Consider the following 16146-nt stretch of genomic DNA (forward strand, 5'->3'; position numbering starts at 1 on the left):
CTAGATGAATGGGAAAAAAAATTCCCCCAGACACACTCCAAAATCTTGTGGAAAGCCTTCCCAGAAGGGTAGCAACTAGCAACTGCTATAGCTGCAAAGGGGGGGACCAACAAATCAATCAATGCCTATGGATTTATAGTGGGATGTCATAAAGGTTTCTGTGAGTATAATGGCCAGGTGTCCCAATATATAGTTTTGTCAATACTGTATAGTGAATTTGCAGTTTAGCTTGTGAATAAAGATTGATAATGAATTTGATCACTCGACCCTCACCGAGGTACAAACACTGATTTCAGTATATTTTGTGCTTTGCTATACATGTAAGTAAACAGGAAGGAATATTTAGCCAGGCAGTCATTATAATGAAACACTATACAATTTTATTTGTACATTATTTCGATAGGAAAATTACATGAAATGGGTGCCATAGTTTTGTATTTTTATAATGTCAAAATTATTTGAAAACTGTTGTAAAAAACTGCTTAGAAATTGTTCTTAGTGTTCAAGGAAGATGTATTCAGGAAAAGTTACACAGCAGCTAGTGAACTATAAAAATAATATTATATTATATAATTATACTAAATAATATATTATTACATTATTAAATTATCGCCAAATATATAATATAATAATATTATTATATTATTTATATAATCCGCTGGCTGTTCGTTGTGTGTGGGTGCCATCTGAGTCACATTGGTTTTTCTTGTTTACAGATCCCAGGGTGCTTGGAAACATCAGGCTATATTTCAGCGTAAAAACAGAATGGATATACACTCACCTAAAGGATTATTAGGAACACCTGTTCAATTTCTCATTAATGCAATTATCTAATCAACCAATCACATGGCAGTTGCTTCAATGCATTTAGGGGTGTGGTCCTGGTCAAGACAATCTCCTGAACTCCAAACTGAATGTCAGAATGGGAAAGAAAGGTGATTTAAGCAATTTTGAGTGTGGCATGGTTCTTGGTGCCAGACGGGCCGGTCTGAGTATTTCACAATCTGCTCAGTTACTGGCATTTTCACGCACAACCATTTCTAGGGTTTACAAAGAATGGTGTGCAAAGGGAAAAACATCCAGTATGCGGCAGTCCTGTGCGCGAAAATGCCTTGTTGATGCTAGAGGTCAGAGGAGAATGGGCCGACTGATTCAAGCTGATAGAAGAGAAACTTTGACTGAAATAACCACTCGTTCCAACCGAGGTATGCAGCAAAGCATTTGTGAAGCCACAACATGCACAACCTTGAGGCGGATGGGCTACAACAGCAGAAGACCCCACCAGGTACCACTCATCTCCACTACAAATAGGAAAAAGAGCCTACAATTTGCACGAGCTCAGCAAAATTGGACAGTTGAAGACTGGAAAAATGTTGCCTGGTCTGATGAGTCTCGATTTCTGTTGAGACATTCAAATGGTAGAGTCAGAATTTGCCGTAAACAGAATGAGAACATGGATCCATCATGCCTTGTTACCACTGTGCAGGCTGGTGGTGGTGGTGTAATGGTGTGGGGGATGTTTTCTTGGTACACTTTAGGCCCCTTAATGCCAATTGGGCATCGTTTAAATGCCACGGCCTACCTGAGCATTGTTTCTGACCATGTCCATCCCTTTATGACCACCATGTACCCATCCTCTGATGGCTACTTCCAGCAGGATAATGCACCATGTCACAAAGCTCGAATCATTTCAAATTGGTTTCTTGAACATGACAATGAGTTCACTGTATTACAATGGCCCCCATAGTCACCAGATCTCAACCCAATAGAGCATCTTTGGGATGTGGTGGAACAGGAGCTTCGTGCCCTGGATGTGCATCCCACAAATTTCCATCAACTGCAAGATGCTATCCTATCAATATGGGCCAACATTTCTAAAGAATGCTTTCAGCACCTTGTTGAATCAATGCCACGTAGAATTAAGGCAGTTCTGAAGGCGAAAGGGGGTCAAACACCGTATTAGTATGGTGTTCCTAATAATCCTTTAGGTGAGTGTATATATATATATATATGTATTAAATATAAAAAGTTGTAGGTCACATTGCATTTAAAAATAATGCATATATAGTGATCTCAGGTTGTTTTTAGAAGTTCAATCATTTGAATCCGTACTAAATTAAAAATATCCGGCCGAACAGCAACTTTCCCTAATTTGGGGCATGTCAGAGATGTGTGAAAGAGAAATACTTTAAATATGTACAGAAAATTAAATCTGCTGCTTCCAAAACAGGTTACACATTGCCACTTTTTAGGCCTTCTGAGATTTGTTTATTGTACATGGTACCCCAAAATTTAATGCTTAAAGCACACTTAACTGGACATGTCTGTATCGTTTACGTTTATACTTATATTAGTCCATCTTTTGTATTTCAAAAGGACACAGCACAGTTATTAATGTTTTGAGACATCTCGCAAATGTTTATCTTTCTTTTTTTTCTCCTGGTAATATTTTGCGAGATTTTCGCGAGAGTTTTGCGTTAAATTGTTGTTGATATGTCGGAGTAAATTGTCTTGTTTCTCTTGTGACACTAGTGGTATACCTGTTGACAATGCAGTCAAATTGCTTTATCTTTAGGGCAAGTTTCATATTCACAAAGCCAGAGTGACAACTTCCAAGCCAAATTTTACCTTGTTTTGAGGTGACATTTTTGAAAACTCCCTCGATAATTTACATGTTTTTTGTTTTGTCATGTTAATTATTTATCTTCTTTGTTAATCCCTCGTAAATGTTTATTTGTAAAGTTGAATTTTGCAGTGGTTTGTGATCTTCGTACATTTATTAAGACAAAGACAGGGAAAAGTATCTAACGTCAACCAATCAGGGATAGCCTTTTATTTTGTTTCCGGGGTTATGGGTAGGTTACGCCTACACATCCTGTTTCTAGTGTCTCTGTGTCTGGAGATCTCTCGAACTTTCTAAGCACCGCTTTTTCGTTGTAGTGAAGGACAGCTTTCCATTCAATGTTTGTGAGTATAAGCACGATTGACAAAACAATACTTTATTTTATTATTTTAGTCTGTTTTATTTATTTTAAATTTAATGTACTTTAGATGTGATTTTAAGTTTATTTTTTGGCATTTATTCTTATTCTGATACACTTGTAGCACATTGGTCAACTTCGTTGTATAAAAATGCGTTATAAATAAAGTTGTCATTGCCATTGCTATTCTGGAAATAACTATACGCCTGAAATGCAGAAAGTTAATTCCTTGGATGGACTGCTGTTCTTTATGAAAATCCAGCAATAGTTTTCCAGAATGTTTGGATGTATAGTGGCCGGTAGATTGGTGAGTAAAATAATATTACATATATTTGCAATATTTAGATGACGATTTAAAAAGCTCGGCTTAAAATGTCTATGTTGCTTCGCTGATATATGACCGTTGTATACCTCGTACCAGTTGCCTTGTGTTGAGTTTCAATAGTGTTTGTATAAGTTGATGGGTGAGAGTAAAATGCGGATTCCGCCGGACGTAAACAAAAGAGCCTTCGAGGAGATCAGCAATGCGGTCCACGTCACGTCAGCTGCAGACACACCTCGAACGCACCCCGTGATTAGGTAACGTCGTATGGTTTTCTTTCTATGCCACGTGATCTGTCTACGCGGCGTGCGTCATTTGCGACACGTCTGTTTATAAACATAAAATCCATTGTTTGTAATCAGTCCGCATTTTACCCTCACCCTAAGTTGATTTAGCAGTTTGCGTTATTTATATTTAGCTGTATCTTGGAAGACGCTTTAATTATATTTTATATCTAGTTTAAATTGAATCTGGGAACATTTATAAATTCTACTATGGAATTTAATGTCTGTGTTAAAATGATCATTTAAGATTAGTAGTGATAAATGTATTAGTATTAGTATTTTTTTAAATACTTGAAATAGTGAGAACTTAAATTTTGGGTAGCTCTTTACCTGTCCTCAGGATTGCCATCAGGGTGTTAATATTAGATATAAGCATGTTTTCCCAGTCATCTTTATTGCAGATGTGAAACTGCAGCAGTCGTCAGTCCAGTGCTTGTTTCAGGTCCAGACAGATCCACAGCAGGTGGCCAGTGACAAGTTTGTCTTCAGCCTTCCAGACTGTGAGAATGTCAACCATGTGGTAGTCTTCATGCTGGGCACGATGCCCTTCCCCACGGGCACAGGTGGGGCAGTTTACTTCTCCTTCCCGGACCCCAATACCAGCCCAGTGTGGCAGTTGCTTGGGTTCATCACCAATGACAAGCCCAGTGCCATCTTCAAGATTTCAGGCTTGAAGGCAGGTGAGTGTGGCAAGTCCAAGTACGGCTTATATTACACTGATTTATGCTTGCTTCACCTGTCTTGTGCTGCTCAGGTGTGGGCGGAGAACATCCCTTTGGAATGATGTCTGCATCCCACATGCCCTCAGTGGCCCAAGTGGGTGTGTCTATTGAATCCCTCGAGCAGCTGGCTCAACAGACTCCTGTATCCAGCGCCAGTGTCTCTACTGTGGATTCCTTCACACAGGTTCAAGCACCACCACACAAGCACATGCACATTAAGTATGGCTCCCTCACTATCTCACATTACAAGTTATGTAGGTTATCATTTCTTGTTGGTAGCATTGGATCTCATATATATATAGGCCAAGCTCAGTGGACATTTGACAAATAAAACTTTTTTTTCCCACGCAGTTCACGCAGAAGATGCTGCAGAGCCTCTACAACTTCTCCTCTTCCTTTGCTGTGTCTCAAGCTCAAATGACCCCCAACCCTTCAGAGATGTTCATCCCTGCCAGCTCCCTCCGTCGATGGTAGGACCATTGATACCAAATGTCTTATGTGGCTTCCCTCTAAAGTGCCTCGTGTTAGAGCCAGAATAATTACAAGGGAAGTGAAATGAATAATACAAATTTAATGACACTAGGTGTGTTGTATTTCTATTTTTTTGTCTGCAACATTTCCCAGCAGTCCTATCTATATTGTGTTGATTTGTGTTTGAGTAGGTCAGGCATTCTGAGATTGAAAGGTGGGGTTTGGTTTAGTAGTGTCATGGTTTTCCCTCCTGTGCCAATCAAGAGTTAGGAGCTGCATGCGTAATCCTGCAGCATCAGTCTTTAACCCTTGGGAGTCTGAGGCCTCTCAGCCACTTTCAGGGTATTTTAATATTTTAAAATATTTCACCTATCTAAAAAACATTTATCCCAAAGTGTTACATTTGCTTTTATTTAGCACAAACTCAGCACCAATAATCTGAGACCACTTACAATGTTATTATTCTATTTTTGTTAAAATCAACTTTAAACATATGCTTTTCAAAAACCTATTTTCAGACATGCTGAGAAATTGTAAAAAATTGCATTATAGACATTTCTAGCCAAGACTTTTGAGCTCTGAAGCTTATAGACACAGGGGTTAGCTACACATAGGTGAAAGAGACATTCTGATATTTTATGTGGTTTGATTACTAATGTGTTAGAACTTTAGAGTGACACTCTTTTTCTCAAAGTCAGTGGCCTGCACAATGAATATTGATTAGATAGGTGTCCCCACACCTGTAGTTGTTTGCATACTGTCAATGGCATCAGTCTGGAATGTCACTGCACCCCACACCCATCACTTTGTAAAGGTAGTTTGAAACGCAAGAAAAGTAGCAAAAAAAAAATCCTTTTCGCAGTTTATTGGTAGATTTCGCAGTTTATTAGCCCACTGAGCCATGAACACAGGTATTAGATTCGCTGCTGAAAGTGGCAACACTGGCGCAAGGCTTCAGCGGCAGAGATGTATTCGTGTGCTATATTGTAGCCGATCAGTGTAAACACTACCCATACATGTGCTCTTGTTTATTTCAATCACAATGGGCGTATTCACATATTTCTTTCCCCAGTACTAACTGTCGGATTATCATGTTGTTATCATGCGAATAGCGCGATTTGCAAGTGGGTGGGCGATCAGAGCACTCTTGTTCTTTCTATTCGTATCACGAAGCTGTACAAATATATTTAGTTTCTACCTATATATATTTGAAAAGTAGACCGTCCAAGGTTTCTGAGGGTGTTTTTTAAATGTGTATATGACAAAAACTCGCAGAGTTATTTAAACGGTTTGGCGAAATTTCTGTCAGATCCCGCTGGCAGGATTGCTGACTCCAGAGGGTTAATGCATCCATGGAGGTACAATCAAGGTTGGGCATCCTGCAAGTGTGCCCCAAACAGTCAGTTTGTTTATTTTTTTATGCATATCCTTATCCAATACTTTCTAGTACTTCATGGACCAGTCATGTGGCCTTCCCTTCTTTGGCACTTTGCCATTGTCATCGCCTGGCTTTGCTCACTCTTGGATCCCCCATCCACAAAAAATACAACCATCTCTGAAATAACTTGAAGCCAACAAAGGTTTATTGGCATCCCTTATTGTTTATTCCATATTTAACACAAATCTGACTTTGCTTTTCCAGCAATCACTGCCAGAAAGCGATCTCTGTACTATGTCTCTGGTTTGAAGGGTGGCGTCTCCGCACTGCATTTTTCAGATCTTTTCCTAGATGTTCAGTAGGATTAAGATTTGGGCTCATGGAGGGCCATTTAAGAATAGTAAAATGATTTTTTTCTGAGCCATTCTTGAGTGCTTTTAGCTGTATGTTTTGGGTAATTATCCTGTTGGAGGACCCATGACCTGAGGCTGCGTTTTTTGACAGAACTGGCTCCAGGATGCCTTGGTAGTCTTGACTTCATTGTGCCTGCACAGATTCAAGGTTCCCCGTGCCAGATGCAGCAAAGCAGCTCCAAAACATAACTGAGCCCCCTCTGTGTTTCACAGTAGGTTTGGTGGTCTTTTCTTTTAAAGCTTCATGTTTCCTTCTGTAAACATAGAGCTGATGTGACTGGCCAAAATGTTTCTATTTTGTCGCCTCAGTCCAAAGGACATTCTCCGAGAAACTTTGGGGCTTGTCAAAATGCATTTTGCCGAATTCCACTTTGGATTTTTTATGTTTTTCTGTCAGTAGTGGAGCCCTAATAGGTCTTTTTCCATGGAACCCATTATTGTTCAAAATGCGACAGATGGTGAGATCAGAATGTGGTATACCTTGACCTTGTAGCTCAACTTGAATGGTTTTGGATGGTTTCCTTGGCTCTTTTTCTACCATCTGCACTATCCTTCTGATCAACTTGGGGTTTGATCAGACCAGACCAGAGAACGCAAAGGAGAGAGCTGTCTGCAGAGCTCAGAACCTGGGGTTATATTGGCAACTGTGGTCACAGGAACATGAAGCTGCTTGAAGATGGTCTTACAACCTTTACCCTTAACATGGTTATCTGTAATCCTAATTCTGAGCTCTTCAGATAGCTCTCTCCTTTGTGTTCTCTGGTCCATGTTTAGGGTGTAAAATCTGGTGTAAGGTGTAAAATCTGGTACCAGCACCGTGTACAAGGTGTAAAATCTGGTACCAGCACCGATTGACATCCCAACGTGACATGGGATAATTTGCACTGAATTCGAAAAATGGCTGTAGCATATTATAGGGCTGGATGATGTGTGATATTAATACCACCATCCCATGTTATTCACATTAACTTACATCGGCAGTGAGCTATAAAACAGGCTTACCTTCATTTCTGTATAGACATGATAGCTCAGAGATTTTAAATTGCTATACATTTTAACCTCAGTTCCCATTGCTTGATCTTTTTAAAAACATAATAGTAGCACAAGTTTATCAATACATATCTTTTATATATAACTGCTGAAGGGTATATGATGCACATGTAATACAAAGGGTTTTACTCTGTCTATTCCCTTAAATCCATGTGCTTATACTGTACTTCATGAATTTATATGGTTAACATACAGTGCAATAATATATTGGTTAACATAGTACGATTACATGCAAGCTTAACAATAATGTCATATTTTATGAGAGTGTTTCTCAACCCATTACTTGGGGACTTTGACATTTTTGCTGTCTCCAAGCACCCAGTTAATCAAGAACACAGAATAATTGGTACAGATATGCTGGGAGCTGTGATGGAGCAAATATATGGACTGTCTTGGGGTCTCTGAGAACTGGGTTGAGAAACATTGTTTTATGTACATGCCCAAAATAAGGTGGGATACATATGACCATGGGTATGACCCCATGTCTTATTATTCTGATTGGGTTTCTCACATACTATGCTTTTTATTCTCTACCTTTTTGCTTCAGGTATGAAAACTTTGAGAGAAGAATGACCCAGAACCCGAACTTCTGGAAGACATGAGATTGTGGAGCAGTTTTAAAATGGGTTTAAATTGAGTTGTCTTTTAATAAAATTAAAAATGTAAAGCATTTTTATAGGTGTTGTATATGTATATACATTTTTTTTTCTTTTTTTTTGCATCCAACCTTGATAAAATGAGACGAAATTCTGCTCAACTCTATGGACTCTTTTGTGTGTGGTTGTGTGTGTGTGTGTGTGTGTGTGTGTGTAAGACAGATGGAGAGAGAGAGAAAGACTTCAATTGCTCTTTCTTAAAAACCGTCTGTCACCAACACTAAAGTTGAAGATAATGACATCCTGCATGGGACATATGCTTCTGTAAATGGGAGGATATTTTAATACATACAGTTTTCATATATTTCATATTAACCTTTTTCAGTTATTTAGTAGTTTAAAATTAAATGTGTCCTTTGTGGGGGGTTGCTAATGGCAACAGAGGATAGCTATATAAAAAGGCAAGGGTGAAATTGTGTCAGATTTATAGCCACGGAGATGATGGAATAAGTATCACAATGCAACGTTTTTTATTTTATTACTTTTTCAGCTTTTCAACATTGAATAACCTTATGCTGTCTGTGGTCTCTAAGGCGGATAGGAACGCATTTCCAACCCATTTATGGGGGGTCATTAATGCCATTATTAAGATGCTCATTCGAAAAGAAGACATGCATGCTGAACATGCGTATGCAGCATGAAGACAAACACGCGAAAGGTACAAGATTGTATTCGGAATGGAGACCTGAAGGCGGAACATGCGCGTTCGCGTCTCATTCGGGATGAATACATGCACGCAGAACATGCGCATTCGGCATGAAGACGTGATTTTGCTTCATGAACTTTCGCATTCGGCATGAAGACATGAAGATCCGTATTCGTTTATCGGGTTGTTACGGATACCGAAGCCCATAATGCATTTCGCGGAAATTGGCGGATGAACAGCATCAAAGGTAGAATTTTTAAGATTTTAAATTTTTTTCAACGTAAATGACATTTATTTTAATTTACCACTGTTTAAACAACGTCTACATAAATAACATATTAAAACCGATGGTATAAATTTGAGTTCAAGATGGTCAAAGGCTTAATCATTCACAATCTGTAATGAATTTATTTTTGACAACAGAGAAGCCTTATATGAAAAGATTATTTTAAAATAATTTTTAAATTGTAAATATTAATACTTAATAATAAAGATATCTTTCGGCTTTTAATATGTGTGATTATAATTTATTAGTTAAAAACACCCCACTTAACATTTATATTGGTTTATTGCACAAAATCCATGTTTTTCACCCCTACTCCTGGATGCACACCAGTCAGATTTTCATTCCGATATTCCGAAAAGTTGGACACCTTTATTACTGTATATTTGCTCATCTGATATGTATTTATGTTAAGGGTTGGAATGAAATTCTTTGGCCTGGGGCGTCTATAGGAGCAAAATTTCAATATGTTCTACATTGTTACAGATTCCAAGGACTTCCTCAAGATTTTTTGGACAGTATTGCAGATGTTCTTAAAAACACAGCCCGCTACCTTAAGAATCCAATTCTTGACGATAGTGATTTTATTTACTATAGAATAGAACAGATAGAAACTACTCTAATCAGATGTTTTCAGACAAGAACATGTGAAACTGATTTAGTTTTAGAAAACCTGTCAAGAGCAAAGCAGCTCTTGGAGTGTGAACCCAACAATGTATTCAAAGGTTTTGTTGTAACAACAAGTCATACAGGTACCAGAGGTCAAAATTAATGTCACCAAAGATCAGTTGGAGTTTTTCCTGGACTATAACTTTACAGTTCCACAGATAGGAGAAATGTTGGGCATTAGTACAAGAACTGTCCATAGAAGAATGGAAGAATATGGTCTTTCAATCCATAGCACTTACAGTGCAATATCTGAGGAAGACCTGCATAAACTAGTGACAAATGTGATCACAGAGTTTCCAGATTCAGGCTACAAAAAAGTGTCAGGGTTTCTTTGCAGTATGGGAGTGAGGTAAGTTTTAGATAAATCTTAAGCATCAACCATATTTGTCTACAATCAAACAACAATTTTAGTTTTTTTATATATTTTTTTGCTTGTCTAAAAATGTATGCAGGTAACTGCAGCACATACATTTACTACTGTCTGTAGTAATTTGAATTTTTAATTACTCTCTTGTTATGTCTTAATTTATTTCAAAATTTAAGGTGCAGAAAAAGAGGCTAAGGGAAGTTATGAGGGCTGTCGATCCCATTGGTGTTTCCTTAAGGGGCCTGACAATTAACACCATCAAGCGAAGAGGCTATAGTGTACCATCTCCATTGGCACTCTGGCACATTGATGGCAATCACAAGTTAATTAAGTTAGTAATATACAATTTACATAAATATTATGAACATGTTTATTGCTGAAAATCAAATTGCTGCTTCAATTTGGTCAGATCATCTTACAGTTTTTCTCAAATGCTAAAACACATTTCACAAACGTTTCCTCCATGTTCCCCAATGTCTAAACACAACACCCTTTTCTAAAGCTACATAAACACAACCACACCTTCTCACTTCAAAACTCAAACTTTCACACCAAAAGAGCAGCGCGAAGCTTTCAAAAATGTAAACACTATACACATCATTACACACTACAGCAGAACAATTGAAAACACAATGCTCAATTTGTGAGAAGGTTCTTTGTTTCATAACTGCAAATGCATATTTTTAGAAACTTTACAGTAACGGATCTTCTTAGATCTCTGCAGAGGATTAGGCATTTAGATTTGTGAGTTACATATGAAGAGTATAAATCTATAGAAAATTCTGCATGTACACTACTGTAACACAACTCAATGCAAAAACAGAATCTATTGCACACAACAGTACTCTTGAAAACATGATCAGGGTGTGAAGTTTTTTTATTTACTTTATTCACACCATAATCACTGTGCGGCATCATGTCGCTGAGCTGCATCGGGCCACATCACCTCATCCACATAGCAGGCTATATTGTCTCTTGCCAGGCACCGCGGGAAAAACGCCCTGGAATGGCGAATCCATCCTTGGAAGGCCTCCACTGGGATGTCAACACAGGCCAGCTCCATTGCCCTTAGGAGGTTCTCTCTAGTGTATGGTTGTCTGTCATAAACCTTCCATCTCCACGATGAGAAGAACTCCTCTATAGGGTTCAGGAAAGGGGAGTAGGGTGGCAGACAGACGTTTAAAGAGTGGTTACTGTTGGTGGTGAACCACTCTCTGATTTGGTTTGTTCTGTGGAAGCGGACATTGTCCCAAATGATCACATAAATGTGATGTGCGGGCCCAGGATGGTGTTGTTGGCGGTCCAGGAGGATGTCTTTTAGCTCCTCTAGGAAGGTGAGGAGACGTTGGGTGTTGTAAGACCCAAGGACAGCATGCCGGTGGACAAGTCCCTCCGAACCCATGGCCACACAAAGAGTAATATTACGCCCCCGTTGGCCAGGAACCTCAGTGATGGCTCTTTGGCCAATGATGTTACGGCCCCTTTGCCTTCGTTTCTGCAGGTTGAAGCCAGCCTCATCCAGGAAGAGGTACTCATGAGGTCTGGCCATCGCGTCCAACTGTAATATCCTCAATGAAAAAGTGAAAGTGCACAGGTGTTCAGAACAACAGTCAATCAGGTAGCACAGTATTGTCCAGAAGTAATGTAGGCCACTGAGCAACACAGTATGTCCACTAACTGTACTGTGAACATGGATGTATACTTACTTGCACATACTCGTAACGTAGGTCTTTGTGTCGCGCAGAGTTGCGCTCAAAGGGAACCCTATACTGTAGACCTGTTTCATCCGCATCTTTTGGCGCCGGAGAACTCGGTCTATTGTGGCCAAGCTGACATCATCAATGCTCTCAAAGTTGACATTATCGGCAATGACTTTGTCTCTGATCTCCCGGAGTCTGATGAGGTTGTTCTCACGAACCATATCCACAATGAGGGTTTCTTGTGCCGCTGTAAATATGGCAACCCTCCCACCTCTATGTGGCATTCTTTCAACTCTAAAGAAAGAAACATGTGTTGTCAATTGACATGTTTTGCAATAACAACTGATTTGAAACCAATAGACTACTTTCACAGGCTTGTAAAACTGTATTTTAGTTTTTAGCTTTTTAGCTTGCTGGGATATGCTGGCGTGTTTGACTGCCGCTGCTCTCCGGTGTATGTTTTGAAGCTCTGCGGCTTGTTTGTTTTCCGAGTTTTATTCAGTTTTATTTGTTTTACCTAGTTTTATTCAGTTTTATTGGGAGTTGTTTTATTACTTTATAACGCTTTACAAACTTACCTGGATAACACCTTTTGTAAAGCTGTACCTGCCAAACGCGGGCTCTCGCTCTCGCCTTCACGAGATCGGCTGTTTTGCCGTCCTCCGTGGCGGAGGTGTGGAAGCTCGGTTCGAGCCACAGGCTGCTTTGTGGAGGAGCAGACGGCAGAGGAGTGTCGGCAGCTCCGTAAATTCCTGGACCGTGAGGAAGACGAAGGGCCGTTTTACGGAGAGCGAAGGAGCGCTGGACGCAGCGGCTTCCACCCCCCCCGAGGAGCTGTCTGCTGACCTGCAGCCCGGGGAGTTTGAGGGGCCACTGCAGTGTTTGAGAATGCCGCCGTTGCTGCAGTACTCCGCCTCTACCCTTCGCCAGCTCAACAACCGCTGCCTCCCGGACTGCGCTGCTTCTCTCCAACAGCTTGGACTCCTCCGCAGCTCCCGTCCTTCACATCGGGGATCTGGACGTATTTTTTCTTACCACAGCTCATCTGTGGACGCCATCCCGTCCATCTGGTCCTACCGCTCTGATACTTCCGCATTGCGTCATCACAACAACCTATACGTGAGTAGGTCCAACCTCCGCCCTGTTCCTCGCGCATCACAACTCACTGCAAATTCACGTCATCTGAACTTTTCCCTCCTCAACACCCGCTCCCTCAGCAATAAGGAACTCATTTTAAATGAATACATCACAGACAATAAACTGGATTTTCTCTGTTTGACTGAAACCTGGCATAAACCTATGGACTATCTCTCCCTAAATCAGACCACACCCCCTGGATTCACTTTTGTTGAAAACCCCCGTTCTAAAGGGCGTGGCGGCGGCACAGCTGTTATTTTAAAAAAAGACATCAAATTAACCCCTCTCTCTCTCTCAAACTTTCACTCATTTGAATATACTGCTTTCAAACTGTCCGGTCCATCTCCACTTGTAACTGCTGTTATTTACCGCTCGCCGAAACCTGACCCCTCATTCCTAACAGACCTCACAGATTTTCTGACTCAGTTAAGTGCCATATCATCTTCCATCCTTCTGCTTGGTGACTTTAATTTCCACATTGACAATGTCAACTCCAAACCCGCTGCTGAATTCATGGACCTTCTTCAATTCTTCAACATTACTCAATATGTTAATTTCCCCACTCATACTCATGGTCACATTCTTGATTTGGTTTGCTCCAATGGTCCCACAATCAACAATCTCTCCAGCCATAATCTTTGCATATCTGACCACTTTGCCATAACTTTTAACATACAAATCCCACTCACAGCCCATAAAGCAAAACGTACAATAACCTTCAGAAATCTAAAATCCATTGACACTACTGCTCTTTCTGTTCTTCTTTCCTCTAAACTGCCTACCTTCCCTTCCCCTCTGTCTGATAACCCTTCTGAACTTGTCACTCATTACAATAATACCCTCTCCTACTGTCTTGACGAACTGGCCCCCACCAAAACTAAAACCGTCTCTTTCACTTATACTGCCCCCTGGTACACTCCTGAACTTCATCAAATGAAGTCTCGTAAGCGCCAGCTTGAGAGACTGTACAAGAAATCTGGTTTAACTGTTCATCTCCAAATTTACACAGATTACATACAGCAATACAAAGACACATTAAACTCTGCCCGGTCCAAATACTACTCCAACCTCATCTACTCAGGTTCCAATAACCCTAAAGCTCTCTTTTCCACAATAAACACACTCCTAAAGCCTAACAATACTACCTCATCTTCCTTCACCACTGACAAATGCAATCAATTTCAATCATTTTTTCAATCCAAAATAGATTCTGTTTACAGTTCAATTGACCTTTCCTCCTCCCACACTGTTCCACCTGATCCTCCTCCGCCCCATCAACAGCTCTCTCATTTCACACCCATTTCCCCTGCTCACCTGACAAAACTGTTTTCTGGCATTAAAACTTCCACATGTTCCTTGGACCCTATTCCCTCTCCTCTCATCAAAGCCTGTCTTCCTGTTCTCTCTCCACTGATCACCCAAATTATAAACTCCTCCCTTTCCTCCGGTTCTGTTCCACAGTCTCTCAAGCTGGCTGCTATTACCCCCATTCTCAAAAAACCTACCCTCGACCCCGACAACTGTGCTAATTTCCGTCCCATATCCAACCTCCCCTTTCTGTCTAAAATCCTGGAACGTGTAGTTGCCGCCCAACTCCAAACCCACCTTACTTTCAACAGTCTCTATGAACCATTCCAGTCTGGATTCCGTCCTAAACACAGCACCGAAACAGCTCTACTCAAAATCACTAATGACCTTCTTCTCTCCTCTGACTCTGGCCACCTCTCCATCCTCATCCTCCTGGACCTCACTGCAGCCTTCGACACAATCAGTCACTCCATCCTCCTGTCTCGCCTCAAAAATTTACTGAACATCACCGGCTCTGCTCTCTTCTGGCTCCAGTCCTATCTGACAAATCGGCAACAGTTTATCCACATTAATCATTGCTCATCTACCATAGCCCCCGTGCAGCAGGGGGTTCCCCAGGGTTCGGTGCTTGGTCCTCTCCTTTTCATTCTCTACATCCTCCCTCTCGGCAATATCATTCGTCGTCACGGTCTCCGCTTTCATTGCTACGCTGACGACATCCAACTTTACATCTCCACAACATCCATCAACCCCAGCATCCACTCCACTCTCTCCCACTGTCTAACAGACATTAAAAACTGGATGAATCATAATTTCCTCAAACTAAACAGCGACAAAACAGACTTCATCATCATCGGTCCACACAACATCACCAAATCCTCACTACATTCTACTGTGCACTTTGATAACACCATACTCTCTCCATCCCCACTCATCCGTAACCTCGGTGTACTCCTAGATCCCACTCTTTCATTTGAACCCCACGTCAAGCACATAACCCGGACTACATTCTTTCACCTTAAAAACATAGCCCGTCTCCGCCCATCACTCACCTTCTCTGCCGCTGAAACTCTCATCCACGCATTCATCACATCCAGAATCGATTACTGCAATAGCATCCTCTACGGTTCACCATCCAAAACTCTTAACAGACTACAGTATATTCAGAATTCCGCTGCCCGGCTCCTTACCCAAACCCGCTCACGTGAACACATCACCCCTGTCCTCCAAAAGCTTCACTGGCTCCCCGTCCCTCAGCGCATCCACTTCAAAATCCTTCTCATCACATTCAAAGCACTCCACAACCTGGCCCCTTCTTACCTCACAGACCTGCTCCATCACCACACTCCATCTCGCTCCCTACGCTCATCCAGCTCGAACCTCCTGTCCCTGCCCTGTAGGACCAAGCTCCGAACCTGGGGGGACAGAGCCTTCTCCATCGCTGCCCCCACCCTTTGGAACTCACTGCCCAAATCCCTCCGCGACTGCTCTGATCTCCCTACTTTTAAGAAAGAACTCAAAACTCACCTGTTTAAAATTGCTTTTAATGTTTGATTTTATGTTATAAATTGTGTGCTATTTTATTCTATTGTGTTGTGAAGCGTCTTTGAGTGTCTTGAAAAGCGCTTTATAAATAAAATGTATTATTATTATTATTATTGTGACAAAGACAGCAATAGAGTACAATACCTGTTGTGTTGTCTGAATGCCCTGATAATGGTGGCCACGGTGAACCTACTCAGGTTTGGACGGACTCTTA

At 40.9% G+C, this 16146-nt stretch overlaps 3 protein-coding genes across 10 annotated transcripts; 2 read left to right on the forward strand and 1 right to left on the reverse strand.

Annotated features, from left to right (window-relative positions):
* The first annotated feature begins 2846 nt into the window (after nt 1–2846).
* Nucleotides 2847–8373, forward strand: hikeshi (heat shock protein nuclear import factor hikeshi). 7 transcript variants are annotated; one of them, XM_023808008.2, is made up of 6 exons: nt 2847–2967; nt 3199–3288; nt 4030–4267; nt 4342–4493; nt 4661–4779; nt 8169–8373. In XM_023808008.2, the coding sequence occupies exons 2-6, from the start codon at nt 3259–3261 to the stop codon at nt 8221–8223; spliced, it is 594 nt and encodes a 197-aa protein (XP_023663776.1). In that variant the 5' UTR covers nt 2847–2967; nt 3199–3258; the 3' UTR covers nt 8224–8373. The 7 variants fall into 7 exon arrangements, 5 of the variants coding, with proteins under 5 accessions (XP_023663776.1, XP_023663777.1, XP_023663778.1 ...); XR_002837795.2 differs by adding an exon at nt 6663–6783 and having other exon boundaries at nt 2866–3288; nt 4342–4528; XR_002837794.2 differs by adding an exon at nt 6663–6783 and having other exon boundaries at nt 2868–3288.
* Nucleotides 8374–10594: 2221 nt separating this feature from the next.
* Nucleotides 10595–12929, reverse strand: LOC140578764 (uncharacterized). Of its 2 annotated transcripts, XM_072700632.1 has the most exons (4): nt 12789–12929; nt 12521–12694; nt 11949–12236; nt 10595–11810 (listed from the first exon to the last, which is right to left on the reverse strand). In XM_072700632.1, exons 3-4 carry the CDS (start codon nt 12224–12226, stop codon nt 11144–11146), a joined length of 945 nt encoding a protein of 314 aa, XP_072556733.1. In that variant the 5' UTR covers nt 12227–12236; nt 12521–12694; nt 12789–12929; the 3' UTR covers nt 10595–11143. The 2 variants fall into 2 exon arrangements, with proteins under 2 accessions (XP_072556733.1, XP_072556732.1); XM_072700631.1 differs by having other exon boundaries at nt 12549–12929.
* Nucleotides 12930–13241: 312 nt separating this feature from the next.
* Nucleotides 13242–15941, forward strand: LOC140578763 (uncharacterized). Its single transcript, XM_072700630.1, has one exon. It carries the CDS (start codon nt 13242–13244, stop codon nt 15939–15941), a length of 2700 nt encoding a protein of 899 aa, XP_072556731.1.
* Nucleotides 15942–16146: the final 205 nt, after the last annotated feature.

This window comes from Paramormyrops kingsleyae, chromosome 16, assembly GCF_048594095.1.
Source record: "Paramormyrops kingsleyae isolate MSU_618 chromosome 16, PKINGS_0.4, whole genome shotgun sequence".
Lineage (NCBI taxonomy): Eukaryota > Metazoa > Chordata > Actinopteri > Osteoglossiformes > Mormyridae > Paramormyrops > Paramormyrops kingsleyae.

What these genes read in the sequence shown, in the direction of transcription:
- LOC140578764 (XM_072700632.1), bottom strand. Translation starts at nt 12,226, where the DNA reads ATGCCACATAGAGGTGGGAGGGTTGCCATATTTACAGCGGCACAAGAA. An exon ending in TACGTTACGAGTATGTGCAA is followed by an intron (nt 11,811 to 11,948) that starts GTAAGTATACAT and finishes TTTTTCATTGAG; the next exon opens with GATATTACAGTTGGACGCGA.
- LOC140578763 (XM_072700630.1), top strand. Translation starts at nt 13,242, where the DNA reads ATGGACTATCTCTCCCTAAATCAGACCACACCCCCTGGATTCACTTTT.
- hikeshi (XM_023808008.2), top strand. Translation starts at nt 3,259, where the DNA reads ATGTTTGGATGTATAGTGGCCGGTAGATTG. An exon ending in GTATAGTGGCCGGTAGATTG is followed by an intron (nt 3,289 to 4,029) that starts GTGAGTAAAATA and finishes TGCTTGTTTCAG; the next exon opens with GTCCAGACAGATCCACAGCA. An exon ending in GCCAGCTCCCTCCGTCGATG is followed by an intron (nt 4,780 to 8,168) that starts GTAGGACCATTG and finishes TTTTTGCTTCAG; the next exon opens with GTATGAAAACTTTGAGAGAA.